This window comes from Paroedura picta, chromosome 10 (assembly GCF_049243985.1).
Source record: "Paroedura picta isolate Pp20150507F chromosome 10, Ppicta_v3.0, whole genome shotgun sequence".
NCBI classification, from domain to species: Eukaryota; Metazoa; Chordata; class Lepidosauria; order Squamata; family Gekkonidae; genus Paroedura; species Paroedura picta.
In genome coordinates, this window is record NC_135378.1 from 71401675 (window position 1) to 71423693 (window position 22019).

At 44.6% G+C, this 22019-nt stretch overlaps 1 protein-coding gene, 1 long non-coding RNA gene and 1 other non-coding gene across 3 annotated transcripts; 2 read left to right on the forward strand and 1 right to left on the reverse strand.

Moving 5' to 3' along the window:
* Window positions 1–6028: 6028 nt before the first annotated feature.
* Window positions 6029–6833, reverse strand: LOC143819310 (uncharacterized). The gene is made up of 2 exons (XR_013224905.1): window positions 6731–6833; window positions 6029–6269 (listed from the first exon to the last, which is right to left on the reverse strand). It is a non-coding gene; the product is annotated as an uncharacterized LOC143819310 (long non-coding RNA).
* Window positions 6834–9509: 2676 nt separating this feature from the next.
* On the forward strand, window positions 9510–9615 carry LOC143820092 (U6 spliceosomal RNA). The gene has a single exon (XR_013225233.1). It is a non-coding gene; the product is annotated as a U6 spliceosomal RNA (small nuclear RNA).
* Window positions 9616–11935: 2320 nt separating this feature from the next.
* Window positions 11936–21264, forward strand: C10H4orf54 (chromosome 10 C4orf54 homolog). The gene is made up of 2 exons (XM_077300787.1): window positions 11936–17063; window positions 21023–21264. The coding sequence occupies exon 1, from the start codon at window positions 12016–12018 to the stop codon at window positions 17026–17028; it is 5013 nt and encodes a 1670-aa protein (XP_077156902.1). The 5' UTR covers window positions 11936–12015; the 3' UTR covers window positions 17029–17063; window positions 21023–21264.
* Window positions 21265–22019: the final 755 nt, after the last annotated feature.

Here is a 22019-nt window from a genome sequence, read left to right on the forward strand (position 1 = left end):
GAAAGAGATTAAGAGAGGGCACACCTGTTGTGGCTGGAAAGTACTATGGTGTCTGTGACACTAATGCACATGGGTCAGGCATCTGGCAAAGGCATCACACGCCCGGTCTCTGCTTGAATCTGAAGCTGCCAAGTCCTCATCAAAGCAGTTTGAAGAAGAAGGGAGCTCTGGGGAAAGGAATAGCAAAGGTCTACACAAGCAGGAAGGGGAAAAGTTTCAGTGGGTTTTTGCACAAGTGTGTGAGTCATTCCTGTGGGTGGGGGGGAGAAAATGTGCCAGGAGATAGACAGTCTTATGAAAATCAGAATGTATACCAAAATTTCTGCATTTCACTCTCCAGCTGAGACATGTCACTAGTTCTCCTGCTGGTTTTTCAATATAAGTGTGCCCACCAAATTTGGCATGTTTGGGGCACAGATGAGTGTCTGGTAGCACAGTGGTGAATACAGAACAGCATCACTGTTGTTTCATAAAATCTTAGGCTGGTAGGTGAATAGACATCAGGATCCTCCTAGAGCAGGGGTAGTCAACCTTTGGTCCTCCAGATGTCCATGGACTACAATTCCCACGAGCCCCCGCCAGCAAAAGCTGGCAGGGGCTCATGGGAATTGTAGTCCATGGACATCTGGAGGACCCCAGGTTGACTACCCCTTCCCTAGAGCACTCCCTGACTATTTATTTATTTGTTTATTTATTTATTTATTGCATTTATATACTGCCCTCCCTTGCGGCTCAGGTTTACAGAGAACATGAATCGCATAACAGAATACAATTTAAGTTCAGTAACTATATCATCAACGATGAGGCATCCTCAACAGTGACCATAACTTAAGCAATAGTAGAACATTTGTTCACAGGTAACAGGTAACATTATGACCGTACCCCTTGGAGTGGGCGTATCTGAGTGGGAGGGGGTTCTGGGGCCCAATAGATGTTGTCGCTGACCTCAACCAAATGCCTGGAGGAGGAGCTCCATTTTGCAGGCCCTGCGGAACTTGTTAGCTCCAACAATAAGGTTTATGTAACATTATTGTTAATATAAGGTTCAGTGAACATTTTAGGCAAAGACAAGAGAACATTAACACTATTGCTTTCAGCGCAAGTTATAGAGTTCAGACACAATGAACCTAATGCCTGACATTTCTTCATATCCTCACTGAGCGCAGCCACTAGTCGAGGTAGGAGTACCCCAAGGAAGCAAAATGAGACCATTAATTGTTATCAGGATATTGAGAAATATCAGGTCCTTATGGATTTGGCTTGACCTTTTTTTGAACCTGACCTTTATAATGTGCTTTCTAGTTATAAAGCACTCAATTCTGCACTCCGTTCCTTAAGACTGGCTTGAATCCTTTTTGTCCTGCTTCTGCTTGCAAAACTCAAAGCGTTACATTCAAACTAATTTTCCCAGGGGCAGAATGCAGCTTTCCTGACTCCTTCCTAACCCTAACCCTAACCACCCTAACCACTACAACCACTGATCTCCATGAAATGCTACTCCTGGAGGACAGGGAACCCTGAGGAATGACAAAAAAAAGGGATCTGAAGAAGAAGAAGAAGAAGAAGAAGAAGAAGAAGAAGAAGAAGAGTTGGTTCTTATATGCCGCTGTTCTCTACCCGAAGGAGGCTCAAAGCGGCTTACAATCTCCTTCCCTTTCCTCTCCCCACAACAGACACCCTGTGGAGTGGGTGAGGCTGAGAGTGCCCTGATATCACAGCTCGGTCACAACAGCTTTATCAGTGCCGTGGGGAGCCCAAGGTCACCCAGCTGGCTGCATGTGGGGGAGAAGCAGCAAATCAGACCCAGCTCACCAGATTAGAAGTTCACACTACTAACCACTACACCAAACTGAAGCAGGAAGGAGGAATTGGGGAGAACTGTGGGGAGAAGGAGGAATTGGGGAGAACTTGCTCCAACCCTTTGCCTACCACAGAGACTGTCTTCCACTGCAGAATGCATCCACCCAGCACAAGGGTGGAGCTATTTTAGCTCATAGAAAAATACCCAGTTTTCATACGTGGAAGCACTTTACACTGGAGGAATGTGCTTCAAAAGTGTTGTACCAATGGGAGCAAGAACTTCCACAATTCCGCAGGGCCTGCAAAAGGCAGTTCCTCCACCAGGCATTCGCTTGAGGCCAAACAACTCAGAACATCTGCTGGGCCCCCCTTCAGACACCCTTCCATGACTGAAAAATTTGATCTCCCCAGTGCTGTTGTTATTCATGTTGTGTTGTGAATTGTTACTTGACAGATCGTTGTGATGTTCTATTGAAATTTCTATAATGTTACAGATTGTTATAATGTTCCATGCAAATTTATGCAGTGTTCTATGCAAACCGCCCAGAGCCGTAAAGAACGGGCAGTATAAAAATCCAAACAAATAAACAAACAAATAAATAAGATACTGGATCCAAGCATCCATCTTCTGACTTGGAAATGCTTCCCCTTTCAGTATCTCACTACTGACTTATCCTCTCTACAGTAACCCTGCGAGGCAGGTTAGGCTGAGAAAGACCCAAGAGCCACACGCTTAAGGTCACCTAGAGATCTTTTTTGCAGAAGAGGTATCTGAAGCCAGATCCACACACCCTTTCAAGAAGCAGATTGCAAACTGTTCACAACGGCATTTATTGCTCTCCTCTATATATAGCAAATCCAGTTTCATGGAGGCTTTGATTTGAAAGCTGTTTGATCTGCCTTTTCATCACCCGGCAATGGAAAGCACTTTCTTTCCTCCGCAAGGCAAGCCAAGGAAGGAATATCTGCCAGATTTGCAGTGCATGAACTTCAGCCACTGGGACCAAAAATAGGTGGTAAGGTTTGCAGTTAACTTGACAAACAACATTGTCTCGGTGCAAAATCCTGAACTGTGCAGCACTAAACCATGGGTTACTTCCTTGTACCAAGTGAACACAAAGAAACTAATGAACTTAGATTCAAGTGGGTAGCCTGCTGGTCTGAAGCAGATGAACAAATTTAGAGTTCAGCGGCACCTTTAAGACCAACAAAGTTGTTGGTCTGAAAGGTGCCACTGGTCTCTAAATTTGTTCAAATGAAAGAACTGTCACATTTTATTTATTTTAATTATATTTCTATACCGCCCTGCCATGAGGCTCAGGACGGTTTATTATTTGGGAAAGCCGTTTCACAGATTTCAAAATATTCTTACGCATTTTGGGACCAGTGGAGCAAACCGATAGCCAGGAAGCAAAGACATGATTGTATGTTTAGGTTCAAATGTGATGGGGATAAATGTGTACACAGCAGAGAGGGAGACACTGAACCTGCCCCTGTTGCCGAAAGTCAAACGTTCGTGCATCTGGAAAATGGTTGCTTATTGATCTAATAGTGGTTGTGGTTGGGATTGTGCATTTCCACCCTCACTGTAGCATGGATATAGGCTTGATATCAGGAAAAAAATGTTCACAGTCAGAGTAGTTCAGCAGTGGAATAGGCTGCCTAAGGAGGTGGTGAGCTCCCCCTCACTGGCAGTCTTCAAGCAAAGGTTGGATACACACTTCTCTTGGATGCTTTAGGATGCTTAGGGCTGATCCTGCGTTGAGCAGGGGGTTGGACTAGATGGCCTGTGTGACCCCTTCCAACTCTATGATTCTGTGATTCTATGGATAGAAGCTCAGGAGATAGTGCTGAAATTGCATGGCAGAGAAGTGCTGCAAGTCTCCTCTCACCCTAACTCAGCTCACATGCCTTGCAAACTAAATTTCCGTGTAATCTGACGCTCATGCGTTGCTCCACCACACAATTGCAACAGAGTTCCAGAGTGCATTTAGTACTCTGGAACAGGCAAAAGTAGGGTGTGGGGAGCTGAAGATCTTTGATGACTGCATATTGGGTCAAAGAATGAGTCAAAGAATGGCAGCAGCTACTTCCCTCAGTCCCTTTATAGGGAACGTCTAGTGAGCCTCTCTCTGGATACTTTTGAAGAACTTGGTCATGTTCCCTTTTCTGGTTCTGGATCTAGGTGGGGACTGCATTACTATATTTCTATCCCACTAAGTCCCTTTGCAAATATTTATGCTGTCCTAATCAAAGTTCTTTGCTCAGACAATCCAATTCTCATCCGTTTGTGTGCAAACAGAGAATTGCCTTGATTTTTTAAAAGCCTGTTCTCATTGCATGAAGTGATACAGTTGAAATGTACCCGGGTAGATTCCAGCAAAGCCAGCTATTCCTATAAATATTCATTCACACCAATGGCACTGTAAACTGTAGATGGAAGCAGTAAAGATTAAGTGAATATCAGAATGGCAGGTGTTTACCTCTTAATTGGTTTGGTGGAAGGGAATTGACGCTACAAGAGTGCAGGCATAGCTTCACTTTCTTGCCTTTTCCGTTAAAGGCAGCGCAGTGAGGGCGAATGAAAGAGGTTCACAATTTCTTCACTTTGTCCTGCTTTGGTCAGCGTATTTGCAAAAGCATCTGGTGCAAGAGTGTGGCTTGATTAAGAGGAAAGGCAGTACTTTTTTGTAGGTGTCATTTCACAAGTACTTCTGCTCCCTGACTCTAATAGGGCTCAGTTACATGGCAGCGCATTACACATGCCAGAATCTGATCCTTTCTCATCCTGGAGAGGAAATGTAGTCTCCCATTCTAAGGGGCACTGTAAGGCCTCCAAATCCTTTTAATCTCAGTCACTCAGGTTAAGGTCTTGAAACCTGTCCAGGTTTACAGTCCCACTCCTTGGAAGAGGGTCTTGCTTGCAGAGAAAGAAAAATTTGAGAAGGTTCCCAGGAGCAAAGCAGACCATTTTTTTTTTGGGGGGGGGAGGTATTTTTTACACATGTGAAATTAATTACTGGAAGTCCTTACTCTGTCAAGCAGACCAGGAAGCTAAAGGAATATATATATATATATTTAGAAGGATATACTCATGGGACTCTTGATCCCATGATTCTGAGATCCATGTTTTCAGGATGCTTTAACAGAGGACAACATCCAGCAAAATTAAGGCCAGACATATGCATATAGCACAATGAATTGTTTGAATCCTGAAGCATGGGTTGTGGGAAAGCAACACCAGTTTTTAAGACAGTGGGATGTAGAGGTTGATATACTGTACCAGAACTGATGTAACCCAGAATGAAATCCCCCTCTGCCATGAAACAAACAGATTGGCATTGGACTAGACTTTGCTAATTCCACACACATTGGTAAAGGACTTTCAATGCACTTTAGAAGTGGATTTTTCTGTTTTGTCCATGAAAAAGTAGATTTTCCTGTTCTGTACAGGAAAATCCAGCTGCAAAAGCATATTGAAAGTGCATTATCTAATGTGTGCAGAATAAAAGTCTAATTTACTTGCTGTGAGGACAGAATAGACGATGTCCTGCTTCCCAATTTTGAACAAACCTACAAGCACAAAAGCAAAACACTGGAAGAACAGATTCAAGTCCATCTTTCATCCTTTTCTTTTCCAGAAAAACTATAACATGTAAATGATATGCTAATCTTAAATATGGAATATTGTGCATGTTATTAGATTCCTTTTTAAAGCCATTTTCTTTTCCTAGGTCAGTCATTCTCATCCACGGTTACTAGTACGTAATTCCAGGTTTACTCCAGAGAAGCCAGTGGGAGGATTTAATTATATGCATATATGGATATATGTATGTAAATCTTAATTATTTTTTTACTAATCCGGGGAGGCATCGGGAGGACAGAGTGGCTTTCTGCTCATCTGTTGGTCTGTGGTGGCCTTGTGGAATTCAAAAACACTGGAAAATGGATGGGAGGTAAGAGCTGAATCTGCTGCATCCCCCCCCCCCATTGACTCCTTCCATTTCCCCCCTCTCAGAATTTCTTCTCAGAGCCCCACTGGCATAAAATGGCAGGAGGAAAGTTGTTGTAAGTAAAGGGATTCAGATATCCTGCCTGGTGATCTTCCAAAATTACAAGTGATCTCCAAATCATACTGATCATTTCCCCTGAGATTTGCTGGTTTGCATGGTGGGCTTTATGAGCTTCCTGGTTTTGCTCAGGCAAGGTACTGGACACACAAAAAAACTTCTTATTTAACAAGCATTTTATTTTCTTAGTAGTGGCATGCACACTGTAAACATGTGACTTCCAGAGGCACAGTGGAGTAGGCATGGCCAACTGGTGTCACTTCCAGGTTTACTTGAAGCCTGAAAAACATTTCAGCAGTTACTCCACAGTTAAGAGGTTGAAAAAGGCTTACCTAGTATATCCTAAAGGCTGAACAAGATGTGATTCAGGATGCCAGGTTGGTCCCTGGGTGCTAAAGCCTAAGGAAGAATGAAATGGATCTTACTGGAGCAAAAAGCTTAAATATATTTACCAGCCTCATTCTTTCCTTCACTAACTTATATATTCAAAGGTTCCTCAGTAAGTTATGTCTTTCATGAACTCAAGTTTCTAGATGAATTCTCCTTTTCTAGAGTTTGTTTTTCACCTCCAACAATTGCAGTTTAGGCAGGAAGGGGCTTATGGGTCTGTAGTTCAGCTGTAGATTGTAAAATGCACCATGTCATGTTGGAGCATATCCTTTTCACAGACTCCAAAGGCAGGCTCACCTCAATATTGAATTGCTTCCTTCCTCCTGTTTGCTTTTAGGTCATGGCTAAGAGTACAGTACTTTAAATGCTGTATTTAAATGCTCTTATTTCACTGTTTTTAATTTGTGAAATCACCCTTCCACATATACTTGGGACATTTCCACACCCTTTAAATGTAGTTAAATACTTACCCTATGTAATTGTTATATTCTGGCCCCTCCATATGATGTCACCAACATCCACCGTCTGGGCAGTAACCGGCCGGCTACATCATCCATTTTAAAGCACTAGCTGAGGAAACACATAAAGTGAATTCCCCAACCTATTTAGCGCAAGCAACAGGAGAACAGGCAGCAGGCAACCAGAAAAATTGAATTAAAAAAAAATCAAAGGCCCTTTAAAACATGGAGAAAGGGGATTGGCTGCCTGGATTGATTGACAGTTGGAAGAGAGTTGCATTTAAAGTGTGTTGCTCTTTTCTACCATTTCCAGCAGCAGTGGAGGGGGAGAAGCACAAAATGGCGGCAGAGAAGAGCAAGACAGCAAAAAGGGGAGGAGGGGCTGGGAGGCGTGATATTATTTAGTGCTATGCCATTCAGCTGGCGTATCACTATTTTTACTGATGTGCAGAAATTGTCTATCAGTTTAAACATGCAGGCAACCAAAACATGGCAAGTGACCTCCCAATTCAGTTCCTGGTTCTTGATATAAGTTCACTACTACTGGATGACTTCAGACAACCTCATGCATTTTACTTGATCCCTACCTAGTGGCAATTGCAAAAATCAATGGCTGGTGGTTATGATGGCATTTTAAAGTTACTGGTTGGTTCCCATCCCACTCATCAGCAAAAGTGCATTTAAAGAGTCTTTAGCTTTTCTGAATGAAACTGGGCATTTGTTGCCAGCTGGTGCAAACAAGGCACATATTCAGTTGTCTGAAGGTCTTCAGCCGAATATGGCCTCCGCAACCTCTCTAGCACTGCAGTGATGATCTTTCAAACAACTCAGAAGCATTTGATTCCTACTTCTGCAGCACTTGCCAAAATTAATTGGTCTTGTGTCAATCTGTCTATAGTAATCTTGAAATTAGGCTGAAATCTCTATAGTACTATCATAGCCCAATAATTGGGAAATGATGTTAAATAAAAATTTGCATGAGGCACATTGTTCTATAGTTTCCCTTTCCCTAGCAGTATAGAGAGAATGCATTATAGCACTGAATAAACAAAATTAAGGTTGATCCTTTCAAGGCAGGCAATAATCTAGAAACTCAAGCAGTAAGCACGATACAACACTAGAGGGCTGTTCTGCACAAGCTAACTGAATTATTGGTGGTGGAATCTGAAGCCGAACTTTAAAAGGGAAGCTATGCTATTTTTATGTTGTGCAAACATTGAAAAACCTCCATTTTAACAAGTTGAGAGGCCATGATGCAATTTAAATTTTTGTGCTAGTAAATGTTCCATGAAATCTACTTGTTTTGCCTTTCATAAGCTGTGCATCCCCTGCCTTTCTCCTTCTAGATTTTTGTGGTCATGGCTCCTTATAACCTGTTGCAGAAAGTGTGAAATTGTGATGCTTTCCCATTCTCCACCCCAGAGGCTGAAATCCCACCCATCCCCTGTACCCAGTTGACTCAAGAAGTATTCACAATCCAAATGATCCCCAAATTTGGGCATCCTATCTGGCAGATTGTTTCATTATGAAAGCTGTAGGATTGGCTCAGTGCCTTCTTCCGATTGAATATCCAGCATGTAACCTAACCTAACCATTCCTTTTTCCTAGAAATGCTTCCTTCGTTCTAACCAGAGTAGCATCGCACTTTGTCGGAAAAACTTACTGACAGCACAAGTTCTTCTAAAGGTTGAAATACATTCAACGTGCTTTGTAAATCAGGAGTGTTTCTTCATTATTTTAATTCAAAGAAAGATTAGAAGCATTCATCCGTTTTGAAAATATTCTCATTCCACTTCCACAGTGGTCCTTAACCATTTTGGCCTGTACTCCTTTCAAGCCCACAATTAGCAAATGTGAAAGGAAAATCAGGAGATATATAAAATTTTCGTAATCTGCCAACCATGATTATCTTATAATCAAATCCATGAAAAAGCAGGTGAATCAGTGTGATGTCGCGGGTAGGTTAACCGCACTGGAGGTCTTGAATGAGATCCAATTGATTCCTTGCCTCACGTTTAATGGTGACCACCGCAGAAATACCAACCTTATATCCATTCATTCTGGCAAACATTACTTTGAGCCCTCTGCTAATCAAATATTTACTACCAAATTTTGGTCTAAAGATCATCAGATTGTAGTCCTGGTAGTCTGCTTTCAGTGTACTATTTCCTCACAAACCAATGTACTTCCGCCCCCACCATGCTATCGTTATATATTTGATTTCTTCAGTCACAGAAAGAAGTCTCAATCCATACATTCTTTTCCTGGTATATTCCGGACCAAAGATATATCTGCTGATCACCTAAAGTAGCACTGTCAGTTCTGAGAACACAGGAACACGTATCATCAGATTGAACTGCACACTGGTAAAGCTGGAGCTTGCAAAGGAAACTGGCAACCTGACCTATAAGAATATGTTCCATATTTCTTGTTGTCAAGTGAAAAACTGTGGACACAGGACATATTTAGAATGAATAGCAGGTCAGTCTTACTGTTTAGGAGTTCTTCCCCTTTCCTGGAATAAGGTGATTTCCACTCTCATTTTCAATATATGGGTTAAGACTTCCCAATAACCAGAATATGGAACGGGAGTACTTTAATTTGCACCCAGCCTTTTTTGACACTTCTAACAGTTCCAACGTTGCTTCATATATAATAATTTAAACAATATTGGATGCGGTGTCTTCACAGCCAAAGCATATCAATGAAGCATAGTGTGTGACTTGCATCATGAACACTTGGCCCCTGCGCAAGGGTGACATGCACATTTGTGAAGCTTTCCATATTTTTTGTGCTCGCTTCCACAGCACATATACTAAAAACTGGAGTGATAGAGAGAAGATTAGCATGGCCTCTGTGCAAAGAACAGCTGGAGCTAAGAACAAATGTCCATCAGTGATGGTGTCTCGTCGATGCAGATGCCAACTCATTCCACCCACTGCAACTCCACGTGGGCAATGAAGCTCTTCAGCATCCTGAACACATTAGTAGTCTTGGTCAGAAATTCGGAGAACAGATAATGGTCGTTCAGAGATTCATATTTTGAGTATTGAGTATAAGCAGGCAATTGTGGACATGAAGCTGTAGATTCATGCAACTAAAGCATAAAGTAGGAACTTGTTTTAATTTCTGCTGCTCGATCTAAGTTGTCGTCTTTACTTATTTCAAAGGTTTGGACTGGTGGGGAAATGTCTGTTTGCCAATTATCTTACTAGGAACTATCATACTTGCTTTTTCTAAGGTTTATACAGGTTTTAATAATTTTAGCTATCCTACCATGAATTGTCTTGAATGGCAATGCTACGACCAGACTTAACACCTCAGACATAAAAGGAAGCACACATCTCAACCGACCTTTTCAAGTTTCTTCCTGTTAATGACCATATTCACAGAACAGTTTTCAAAGCAAACCAGTTTCATCCTCATAGCGCCCAAGACATTTATGTAATTGTTTAATTGATTTTCATTCGTTGTTACTTTAACAAATTTATATTGGAATACAAACTCCTGTTCAAAAAAGAGTATATAATTCAACACTGTTGTTCCAGACTTTTTCCAAACAAGATTTCCAACTAAAGTATCTGCTTGCATAACTCAATTTTACCTGATATACAGTTTTTATCACACACATTATTAATTTTATTTTTCTTCCAGCACCTTGTCACCTCAAGCATATGAAAGTAGAAAAGTGCATAAACATTTTATTACAGGGGGTTGGAATCTTAGCTGAGTGATAGCTCTACACATGTATTTTTGCTGTGTACAAATGTGATAGTTTAAAATAGTACTTTATTCATTCGGCTGAAATGACACACAGTCTATGTATAGTTAATAGATTTGACCTAGCAAGCTATACTGATGTTACAAAAATGCTCAGCGGTTTCTTTACTCAGTCCAAAGTGGCCATGAAAATCCAAACCAGTTTGACATTTTCCAGCACTTCTCTCCGGTACCCCTTTTCATCAGTTTAAAGGCACATCTGAAGATTCAGTAGGGAATTATTTTGCTTCTTGTGGAATACAAAGATTTTCTTGTTATCCATGGAACAACTCTACCAAAGTCAGACAGAAGGTAAATGATTTGTTACACGAGATTATCAGCTGACTTGTTCTGAAAAGTGATTAGCTTTCATAATAATAAGACTGCCACTGTCTGGCAGAATTAGATACATTAAAACAAATTTATTCTAATAGGACTGAAGTGCATGATTGCGGTCAACATGTCTTTAGTAACTTTTGGCCTGAAGGGGGCAGGTTTGAGAATGTTAAAACTAAAGCCTGTGCTTTAAAATGGGTTACATTCATTTAGTTTGGGGCATTTTAAAGATTGATACAGAATACCCAGTCCAAGATATTAAATCAACAGAACAATCCTAAACAGAATGATTTCAATAGAATTCTATTGAGGATTGGGTTGTAACTCTTTTGAAATACTGCTTTCTTATACTGCCAGTATATTTATCTGAAGTCGCAAGAGACAGGTGTTCTTGAATGGCTGTTTTAGGGATATAACTTTAATGTTGGGTACAGGAAGAAAACCACAGTGGTACAGACCTTTTAATACCTTTAAATATGGCATGAACCACTGCAGACAAGAGGCTCTAAAAATGAAGACTGTGAAAGTTTGCCACCAAAAGGTGGAAGACATTTCAAATCCTCAGTGCTTTAGTTAGTCAGGTTTCATTCAATGTTATGCTCTTGCAAAAGAGCCTAGGAACTAATAAGTAGTGCTTTGTACAGCATTATGTGCTTTCTATTCTCCCCCCCCCCCAACCCACTCTGTCCTGCCACAGAGTATGCCCCAAAGCCATAATCATTATACTTCATAAATGGGGCTAACAGGCTCTGGGAAATGACTATAAACTGAACAAAAATCCCCCTCCCCCTTCAGGACTAGGCGCAAAAGAATTTCCATATGTTTTCTCTTCATTTTCGGATGATGAGAAAGCATATGGGGAAGCTGAGCTGCAGAGCTGCAGATGCTGCTAATGCGGCTACTTCTGTTACCAATGGCATTCAGACTGACAGCTCTTCGTGCCAAACCAACAACTGTACTCCATAGCTCTGGAATAGGAGACTGGCAACGGCAGCTTCCCCCCCATCTCCGCAGAGACAACAGCAGCCACACGCCTTGCTACCAGCCCAACACTAACGGGCGTTTCTCCAGGATCCACCACTTAAACTGCAGGGACTGAAGTTGAAAACCACACCACTGGAGACACGTGCAGTGTTTCCGAACACTGACTTTTGGGTCCAAAACTCTCTGGTTTCCTTCAGCCAGCTTGCAAAGAGATCGGCATGGAAGTGCTCCCAAAATCGCCTGCTGAGCAGATCATGATTCACAAAGGGAAAGCTGGGAAGAGCAACAACCGAACGAAGAAGCGCCAGTCTCGGGAGCCGTCAACATCATCCTCCAAGGAATCGAAATATGTGGAGATTTATGATTTCCCTGGAGAGAGAGAAGAGAGTCCCCAGACTCTAGAACTGACTTTGGCAGGGGATGGAAGTAAAGTGGCCTTTATCAGACCTAAAAATGGATCTTGCGGGATCAGTGAGGTTAACAGTTTGGCTAACAATATACTGGCAGACAAATCTGCAAATCAAGCATCCCGGGACTATGAATCCAAAATGCAAGGCACTCCTTCCCCCATGGGAGCGAAGGCTGATGAGGTGGGGGGAAGCATCACTGGCACCAGCCCAGGAGGGTCTAACAAGAACACGTTGTCCCCTAGTATTGCCAACGTCCAGCTTTACACAAACGGCTGTCCAGAATCATCCTCATCCTCTTGTCCTTCACCAGTACAAACAACAGGCAGCTTTCCAAAAATGGATGACATGGGAACTGAGGGGAAAACCTCCTCTTCTTCATTTGGATATGAAAGCGATGAGGAGGAGGACGCAGACTGTAAAGAAATCTGCCTCGGTAATCAGAGAGGTGGGTGCAGGCATGCTTCGCAACGGCTGCAGTCTCAACACAGCTACACCAGTGAAACCAATAGTAACAACACCGATGAAGCACATTACATTACAACCCATGAAATCCAGCTTAGCGAAGTAGACCATGACATGGACTTTGATTATGGATTAGCCTCTCGATGGGACTTTGAGGACAACAATGTAATTTATTCCTTTGTGGATTATGCTTCCTTTGGGAGTGAAGAGACCCTTGCAGACACACAGACGGAAGAGGACAATAGCTGTTATCTCAGCACGACCACCAGCGATCCTAATAATCAGACAGACAGTATTGATAATACCAGCAGTACAGAGATAGTCAGCGTTAATTCTGAAAATGATACCCCTAGCACAGACAAATGCGCCAGCTCGGAAGAAAATCAGTCCAAGAACCTCAGCAACATGAGTGAGAATTCTGCAGGCCAGATACTCCTATCAATCAAACCAACTTCCAGGGCTATAAATGAGCCTAGCAACCAGCACGAAAAGCAAAACATTATTTATGCTGCCAAGCATGAAGGCGACATGAGCCTCTGTGTCTCCACAGCTCATGAACGAAATACAAGTTTAAAACAAGATGTGTTTCATGACTATGCAAAAAAATTCATTGCAGTACCTGCACGCTTGCAAACAAAGTGCGGAGCCATAAGAGCAAGGGAACTGGGAGGATATTCAAGCGGTGCTTCCAGTGTGGTGAGCGAACTGGATGATGCAGACAAAGAAGTAAGAAGCCTGACAGCAAGGGCGTTCCGGAGCTTAGCTTATCCCTACTTTGATACCCTGAACCTGAGCTCCAGTGAATCCTCTACATCACTTTCAGATCATACCCTGGGAATCAACCGGTGGTCAACTTACTTGGACTTAAAGTGTGGCAGCCTTGGGCAGAAAGCGGAACAGAACCTTTTCAAAAGCAGCACAGCATCTGCTGGATGGAACAAAAGCACTGGGGCAAAGACATCCAGCGACCAATTCTACATTCACTCCAATAAATCACAGACTAAAGCGCTAGAGTTCGTTGTCAGCAAGCTCGATGGAGAAATAACGCATGTTGAAACGCCACCTTGCTTTGAAAAACGGATACAGTCAGGCTCCCGGGTTGTTACTTTGTTGGAGACTTTGAATTTCAGCAGCAATATTAATGCGGGTGTCCCCAGACCTGCTAAACCTTTGGAAAATGCTGCTGCTGGATCAGGTTGCACAGATGAGATTACAGAAACACTGCCAAAGGAGCTGGGCAATGAAGCTTGCAAACAAACTGGGCTGGCTGCAGAAACCATGGAAGGCACACAGAAGAAGTCAAAATTTGCCTCCAGCCTCCTCAAAAATGTTATCTCAAAGAAAATGCAACTGGAGCATGAGTTCAAAATGGAGAGGGGAGAGATCACAGACAACACATATTCTGGTATGTCCAACTCTTTATCTTATAAAGAGGTGGATGCCACCTCCAAAGAAAAGTTAAGGGATGGGGGTTTGCAGAGACAGAACTCTAGGTATTCAGAGGGCAGCTCTGACTACACTATTGTAACAGCAGATGATTTGGGAGAGTTCTTTGAAAGCAAGTCCCCTACCTCCAAGCGGTCTACTCCCCGAGAGGGAAATATTAGCCTGGAACGATCCATTTCAGAGACACATTTGGAAGAGGCATGCAAAATAAAAGAGAGTGCTTCTGAAACTCTCAAGGCGACTTTCCTTCGTAGTCAGAACAGTGCCTTTAGAACATGGAAAGAAAAAGAAGCAGGGAAAAAAGAGGAGAAGGTGTTGGTGGGGAAACTGAAAACGTCACCCAAAAGTGATTGGAAAGCTGATTTAGGAGAAATCTCAGCCAGCAAGGCAACTAAAATGTCTCGCCTCTTTGTCCCAAATATTCAACAAACAAGCAAAGAAAAGCAACCCAGCAAACAGGTGACAAAATACTCTACAGCAACCAGTGCAGGAGCTCAGACTGCCGTTGCCACCACGATGATCAAGCCCAAAGCTCCTGAAATCAAGATCAGCTTGGGCAGTGTGCAACACAGCAAAGATCATCCTTTCAATATTGCTAAGCTCCTCACACCTAAGATTGCTGGGAACGCCCCAAATTTTTTCAAGGCAGCTGAAGATACCAGATGCCAGCCGCAAAAACAATTTAAAGGCGAGGGTCTGGATAAAGTGCCCCAATTCCTGGTCCGCGATGTAAGAGAAAGTAAGCCCAAGGTCCAAGGGCCTATACATCAGGTGAGAGATGTCAGAAAGTTAATCAAAAGTAACTACGGCCACGAGTCCGCTGATAACAGTGACAGAGGCAGTGTCAACTCTGATCAGGGAACCTCTGAACAGAAACCCAAGCAGCTGGTGACAGCTGGCATTCCCAGGCCTCTGTCTCCCATGGTGATAACATGTCAGGCCGTAAGCAACAGCAAGGAGTCCAGCAAGGAGCAAGCAAGCAGTGGAGGCAAGATGCTGCCTTCCAGCCAAGAGGGGACAATCTTGGTGCACAGGACCTCAGGGAGGCTTCCCGTGGCTACCATCGCTCCTAACAAAAGTGACCCTCGTCAGCCTGCTGTGCTGAAGATAGTCTCCAAAACATCAGTGCCCTGGAGGCAGCAACCACAGCCTCCACCACAGCCCCAGCCACAGCCACAGCCACAACCTACAACAACCGCTGAGAAAAGCAGCAAGGTAGGCCAATTAGTGGTGGCTGGGGAAGATGACCTTTCCCGGGATGATATGCCCAAATCATCAATCACTGTGAACCACCAGGCACTGGAGAAGCTTACAGCAGCAGTCCGGAGCATGGAGGAGCTCTACAGCTTCAGCAAGAACGAGTGGAAGCGCAAAAGCGACCCCTTGCCCATAACGGACAGCCACGTCTTGTCCCTCATTGCCAGTGAGGAACGGGCCATCGGGATGGTGTCCGGCGCCAGGGACGAGTTGACAGCCGGTGCCAAGGCAGAGGACCAGGCGGCAGGCCAGGGTGTGCGGCCGACCACAGACCCCTCCGGCCACATCGCCACCAGCAGAGCCGCCCCGGAGCGCCAACCACGTAGCAGGGCTGCCAACCAGACTAAGAGTGTGGAGAAGGTCTCGGCCAAGACAGCTGCCTTTGAGAGCCTGGCACAGGCTCACGAGCGGCCACACGGGATGGGCTTCCGTGCGGAGGCGGCCAAAGCCACCACGGGGGCCGTGGAGAGAGCCAGAGCCCCAGCGGTGCCCCGCAGCACCTTCCCCTCCAACGCCCCCAAGGGCAGGCCTCCTCAGGAGCCCTCGCCGCCCCCGCGAGGCCTCAAAGGCCAGGCTAGGCCTCGCTCCATTAAGCTCTTCGGGGACAGGCTGGGCCCGGCCGAACTGGACAAGGGGCCCAAGCAGGCGGCCCCCGACTGCGGCAACTACTTGGCCATCCCGCTCAAGGCCTCGTCTGAGGAGCAAGGCCCGGAGGCGGGGGGCGAAGGCGGCCGCTCGGGCTTCCCTTCTGCAGCCGCGGCGGCCGCCCTGTGCAGCCACCACCAGGCCCTCAGGAGCCAGGCCGGCGCCAACCCGCCCAAGAGGCGGCAGCAGCAGCAGCAACAGCAGCAACCCGGGCAGGAAAGCGGCGGCGGCGGTGGTGGTAGCAGCGGGGCCCCCGCCATTCCTCAGCCGCCTCCCCTGCAGGCTGCCCCGGCGGCGCCCCAGCTGGAAGTGTCCCCCGCGCCCCTCTTCCCTCAGGCGCTGTCCCTGGCCGCGGCCGCCGCCGCTCTGTCGGGCGCCCAGGCCGCGCCTCTGCTGTGCTTCTCGCCCCCCATGGCGGCCCCGCTGCAGCCCGCCGCCTCCGCCGAGCCGCCCGCTTTGACGCAGCGCAAGGTGCTGCTGGACCTGAGCACGGGCCAGTGCTACGTGGTGGAGGCGCCCGTGCAGCAGCCCCCTCAGAAGCGGCGCCTCTTCGACCCCGAGACGGGCCAGTACGTGGAGGTGCCGCTGCCCGCCCAGCCGCCGCCGCCGCCGCCACCACCGCCAGCCGTGACCCCCATGAGCCTCCCCATGTCCCCGCTCGCCCTGGGCGCGGCGCCGGGCCCCTACGGAGCGCCCGCCGCGGCCTACATGATCTACCCGGGCTTCCTGCCCGCCGTCCTGCCCGCCAGCGCCTTGCAGGGCGCGCTCGGCCCGCAGCCCGGCGAGCTCAACGCCGCCGCGGTGGCCATGGCGACCAGGAGCGCCGCCAGCCCCGGGGCGGAGAGCCCCTATTACATGCCCACGGGCAAAGGGCCCCAGCCGCAGCCAGCCGCAGCCGGGGAAGGGAAGGCGCCTCTCATCAGCATCACCTCGCAGCCGCTGGGCCCCAGGATCATCGCGCCGCCCTCCTTCGACGGCACCACCATGCGCTTCGTCGTGGAGCATCGGTGATGCGGGCCGCCCAAGGGTGGCTGGGGCTGCGACGGGTAAGTTTCAGAGCCGGGTCTATTGGCTTCGTGTTTTTTTTTTATCCTTCCCTTCCTCTCAAGGACCTCAGTGTGGCAAATACTGGGCCCCCCTCCTACCTTTCACCCTCACAACAATCCTGTGGGGTAGGCTGGGCAGAGAGTGTGGGGGCTCCCGAGTCACCCATCAAGTTTCTTGGCACCGTGGGGATTTGACCCCAGGCCTCCCAGATCCTAGTCCGATGCTGGTAACCATTACAGAAATAAATGTGAATTTCATATTAGTCAGGCGTATTAGTCAGAGTGAGGATTTGAACCTGGGTCTTCCAGATCCTAGTCTGACACTCTCGCCAATTGACACTCTCACCAATTGAGGCTATGCGAGAATACATAGGGGGTGCACTCAATACTTGTATGAGTTTCACATTCGTACAGGTGGAAGGAGTACTGGTAAGATATAGGCTAGAGATCAGGAAAAAATGTTCACAGTCAGAGCAGTTCAGCAGTGGAATAGGCTGCCTACGGAGGTGGTGAGCTCCCCCTCACTGGCAGTCTTCAAGCAAAGGCTGGATACACACTTTTCCTGGATGCTTTAGGATGCTTAGGGCTGATCCTGCGTTGAGCAGGGGGTTGGACTAGATGGCCTGTGTGGCCCCTTCCAATTCTATGATTCTAAGAAGCACATTTAGTTCCTCCATAGATGCCTCTGTGGAAGGGTGTGCAGAAGGCTGCATGCTGTTATGTATGATGAGCACACATCTCTATTTCATTGCAAAACAAATTTAGAGTTGTATCTGAGGAAGTTTGCATGAAAGCTTATACTTTGGATAAAACTTTGTTGGCCTTAAAGGTGCCAGTGGACTCTAAATATGTTCTGCTGCTTCAGACCAACCCAGCTACTCACTTGAATCTATTTCATTGCACAGAAAGAGAGGGGGAAGAGAACTCAGGCTAATCAAAATAGATGTGTGTATGTTGCATTTCTTATGCAAGGGTGTGCTTGTGGTCTGTGTTTCATGTGACCTTAGTGATTAATGTGGCTGGAGCATTCATGTATGTTCCACACTGGATAACTTTCACCACTGGCGTTGCTCAGCTTAAAGAGTAAGGGAGAGAAAGAACATATAGTGAGTTTCAAGATGGGGGTAGATAACATACATTGCAGGAGAATTTCTATGGAAGAGTGGATATACACATTCACCATTCACCACTTCCACTTCCTGAAGCCTGCGGTGGATTCTGACAAATATCTGATCCGGAAAATGCCTGGGGGGGGGAGAAGTGTTCTGCCTCTGTGTGCATTTACACTGAGTGTCCTGCTATGCCAGGGGTAGTCAAACTGCGGCCCTCCAGATGTCCATGGACTACAATTCCCAGAAGCGAATGCTGGCAGAGGCTTCTGGGAATTGTAGTCCATGGACATCTGGAGGGCCGCAGTTTGACTACCCCTGTGCTATACAGTGCTACAGGCAGGTGTTAAGAGTGCAGATCATCTCACCCCACATTTCAAATAAGTTACCAGAGAGGCTGAGCTACTATCTTACGTGTAATGTATGAGACAACCCTCAGATTGCCTTTGTGTATGTGTGGAACTTTTACTGATAGGCAGAAATTCCTTTGATAAAGCTTGTGACATCACCATAGCTGAATAATGGAGAGAACCTCACTGCTGCTAAAGGCACATGTCATGCTAGAATTAATTGGCTTTCTTAAAACTTTGCCCCCACCTAATTACCACTGCTGCCTTCCGCTGGCAGACCCAGCATGCAGTGCACGGTATGCTTGGGGCAAGAGGCAACATCAGCAAATTATCCTCCTGCAGTGTATTGTGCTTTCTCTCATACTTGGGAGTTTAGTGTCCAGCCTTTCATAATCTGTGGCAGGGAGGGGAGAATAATCTTGAGAGTAGTAAATCTTTCATCTTAATGTGAGACATACTCTATATTGGTGGTTACTCAAATAGCCTTGTCAGATTTCTGCACAGACAAGAACTGCAAACAAGTGTGATCTTCTGTGTGGGCTTCGTGTGAGCCCAGTACATGATTTTAAATATCCAATATATTTAAATGTGCGTATTATTTTTAAAAATTAGTTGAATACAGCATTTGTATCGCTGACCCTAATATGCTTTATTACAAGCCTTGTTACAGGCAATTGCATGTAACTGAGGAACCAATTCTAAGCTGGTCTACTTTGAAGTAAGTCCCATTTTAGTGTGTGGGGCTTACTACTGCAAAATTATTCTCAGAATTGTAGCCTGGCTCTTTAAAAAAAAGGAGGGGGGGAGAGAAACATCTGATACACAAATTATAACAACAGATGATCAATTATGTTGATTGGGTAGCTGATTACCAAGTTTTACAGATCTCTTCGACAGGCAAATATGGTTTTCACAGATATTATTTTTGCAGGATTTGAGTACTAGGAGAACAAGAGACAGAAAAATATACTGTGGAGTCAATCTCTGTTGGCCAAAGAGACTGGAAATTTATGGATTGTTATAAAAGAATTTTATATAGTTAGTTCTCAGCCTCAAAGTACATGCCAACTAAATAATGGCCTAATTACATAATTACAACTAATTCCCTACTACCATCACATCCATATCACAGATGGCTTTTGAGGAGAAAATAGTTAAAAGCCATTTTGACTTATATAACTTCTTTTACCATTCTTTGATGCTTTCCATAGCATTTAGTACTTCTACATAAAGTACTACCTGGCTGCACATCATTGTAAATGTATTGTCTACAAATACAAGTAGTTGATCTCTGTTTCTGATTGGCAATGGTGGTGTACATCACCATTGATTTCCAGAAGCCTTGTTGTTGTTAGTTGGAAAGTGGTGTCCGACCCATCGCGACCCCATGGACAATGATCCTCCAGGGCTTGCTGTTCTCTGCCATTCCCTGGAGTCCATTTAAGCTCTCCAGAAACCTAGAACCTTATATTAAAGGCATTAACTATATCTTTTTTAAAGGCAGTGGATCCCCCTAAGTTCTTGTTCCAGTAATCAACTAGCCCTGACCTCTACAAATATTATAAGTCATCAGGCAGTTATTTACTGATGATTCTCACCTTGTGTGCAGTTCAGGGTCCTTCAGGGCTTCTTGCCACCTATTGTCATTTGAAGTAGACATTAGCAGATTATTGCAATAGAGTATCAGGAGCCAGCAGTTTGAACATGGATCTCCAATACTTCACAGAAAGGCCGGTGACAGTACGTGAGAAAAGCTGAACCCTTCTGTCTCTCATTGCCTGCTTCCCACAGGGCCTTTTCCTTAGTTGTTCCATTGTCAGGATTAAAATTGAAGGGTTAATGCCCAGAAAGGGGAACTGTAGGACGGTAATCTGCAGGTAGGTTCTGCTCTCCTCATCAGTGTGCCTGTTTTGGTCCTTAGTGCCACATGCTTTGCATACAGAAAGGATCTAGGTTCTATCCTTGGAATCTTCAGCTAAAAGTTCTCAGGTAGCGTAGCTCGCTCCCAACCTTTTCTACTCGGCTACTAGAAAGCGTAGTGAGTACAATGTGTAACAGTGGGGAAAGTCCTTTAATGTAAATTTGAAAATGTACATAATGTAGACCAGGGGTAGTCAACCTGTGGTCCTCCAGATGTTCATGGACTACATTTCTCATGAGTCCCTGCCAGCATTTGCTCATGGGAATTGTAGTCCATGAACATCTGGAGGACTACAGGTTGACTACCCCTGATGTAGACAACCAAAAGCCCTGTTGTTGTTTTTTAAGACTAAAAATGCATTTAAAAGTGATTAAATCAGGGTTCTATCTAAATGTCCTCCTTACTGTTCAAGCTTACAAACTTTTATGGATTTTTGCAGTAAATGGAGAAATTGTAAAGAACTGTGTACTATGAAATTTGTTATATGTAGGCTTGATAATCAGGACACTGTTGTAAGATGCTTTCTAGCAATCTTTATTCAGTAAATTGAGAAGTTAATGTGTTTGCTTTATTTTACAGGTACAAAGAGCAAGATTTTTTTTCCTCCCTTAATCTGAAAATAACTTGGTAATGCTAAGCTCTCATTTTCATTGCTGCTTTTGTTTTTCTCAAGTATTTTTCATGCATTGCTTTGTACAAAAACAAGTGTGAATGTTTTTCAAGTTTGCATAATACCCTTTGTTTTGGAACTATGCATAAATTTAATTATGCACATGTGGATGAATAAATTATGGTATTTTCTGTAAAGTTTTTTTATATAATGTAGAAGCCTGGTAATAATATTTGTACCTGATTATGTGGTTAAGAACCTGAACCTTGTGCAGATCAGTGTAAAGAATCACTGATGACTATTCTTTCAGAAAAAAAACAACTTTGTGAATGAACAGTGGTGTAGAAAAAGGAAGTATGCTTAATCCTTTCCCTTTTCTCACTCCAGGTCATGCCCCCTCAACTTCTTTTCCCCCTGTTAGAGTTCTAAATGCTTGTTTACACACTTCTGGAACCCCAAGGGATCCTTTACCATTTCTTCATCCTTCCCCAAACTGTTTTTTTTTAAAATAAAACATTCACTGGGGCTATGCTAGACACATTTGTGTACAGTGTGAAGTCTGCCCTTAAGATTAACTCACTATGTTTTATAGATACGACTCCATTACCTAGTAGGGGCAAAAAAAGGTGGCATGCCATAAATTTTAATTTAGTTGTTTCTTTACATATATTAAGGATTTGCAAGTATAGCCAGTTCACTGACAAAAGAATAGGTTACCCTAAATCAGTTCTCATTGAAGTAATTTGTAGCCTTGGAATAATCTTCAGAAGCACTTTAACTAGCCTCCTTAAAACTATCTAGGTTCTAATATAGCTAAAACTAGTCATATCTGTGTTGCACTAAAATCATAACTAACTTTATCTTGTCCTGTATGCAGTTTAAGGCTTACCTACACACTATGTGCTTGGAGATCCATGATCAGATTTCCTGATCGATTTTTTTCCCTTGGAAACCCAGCAAGGGAGG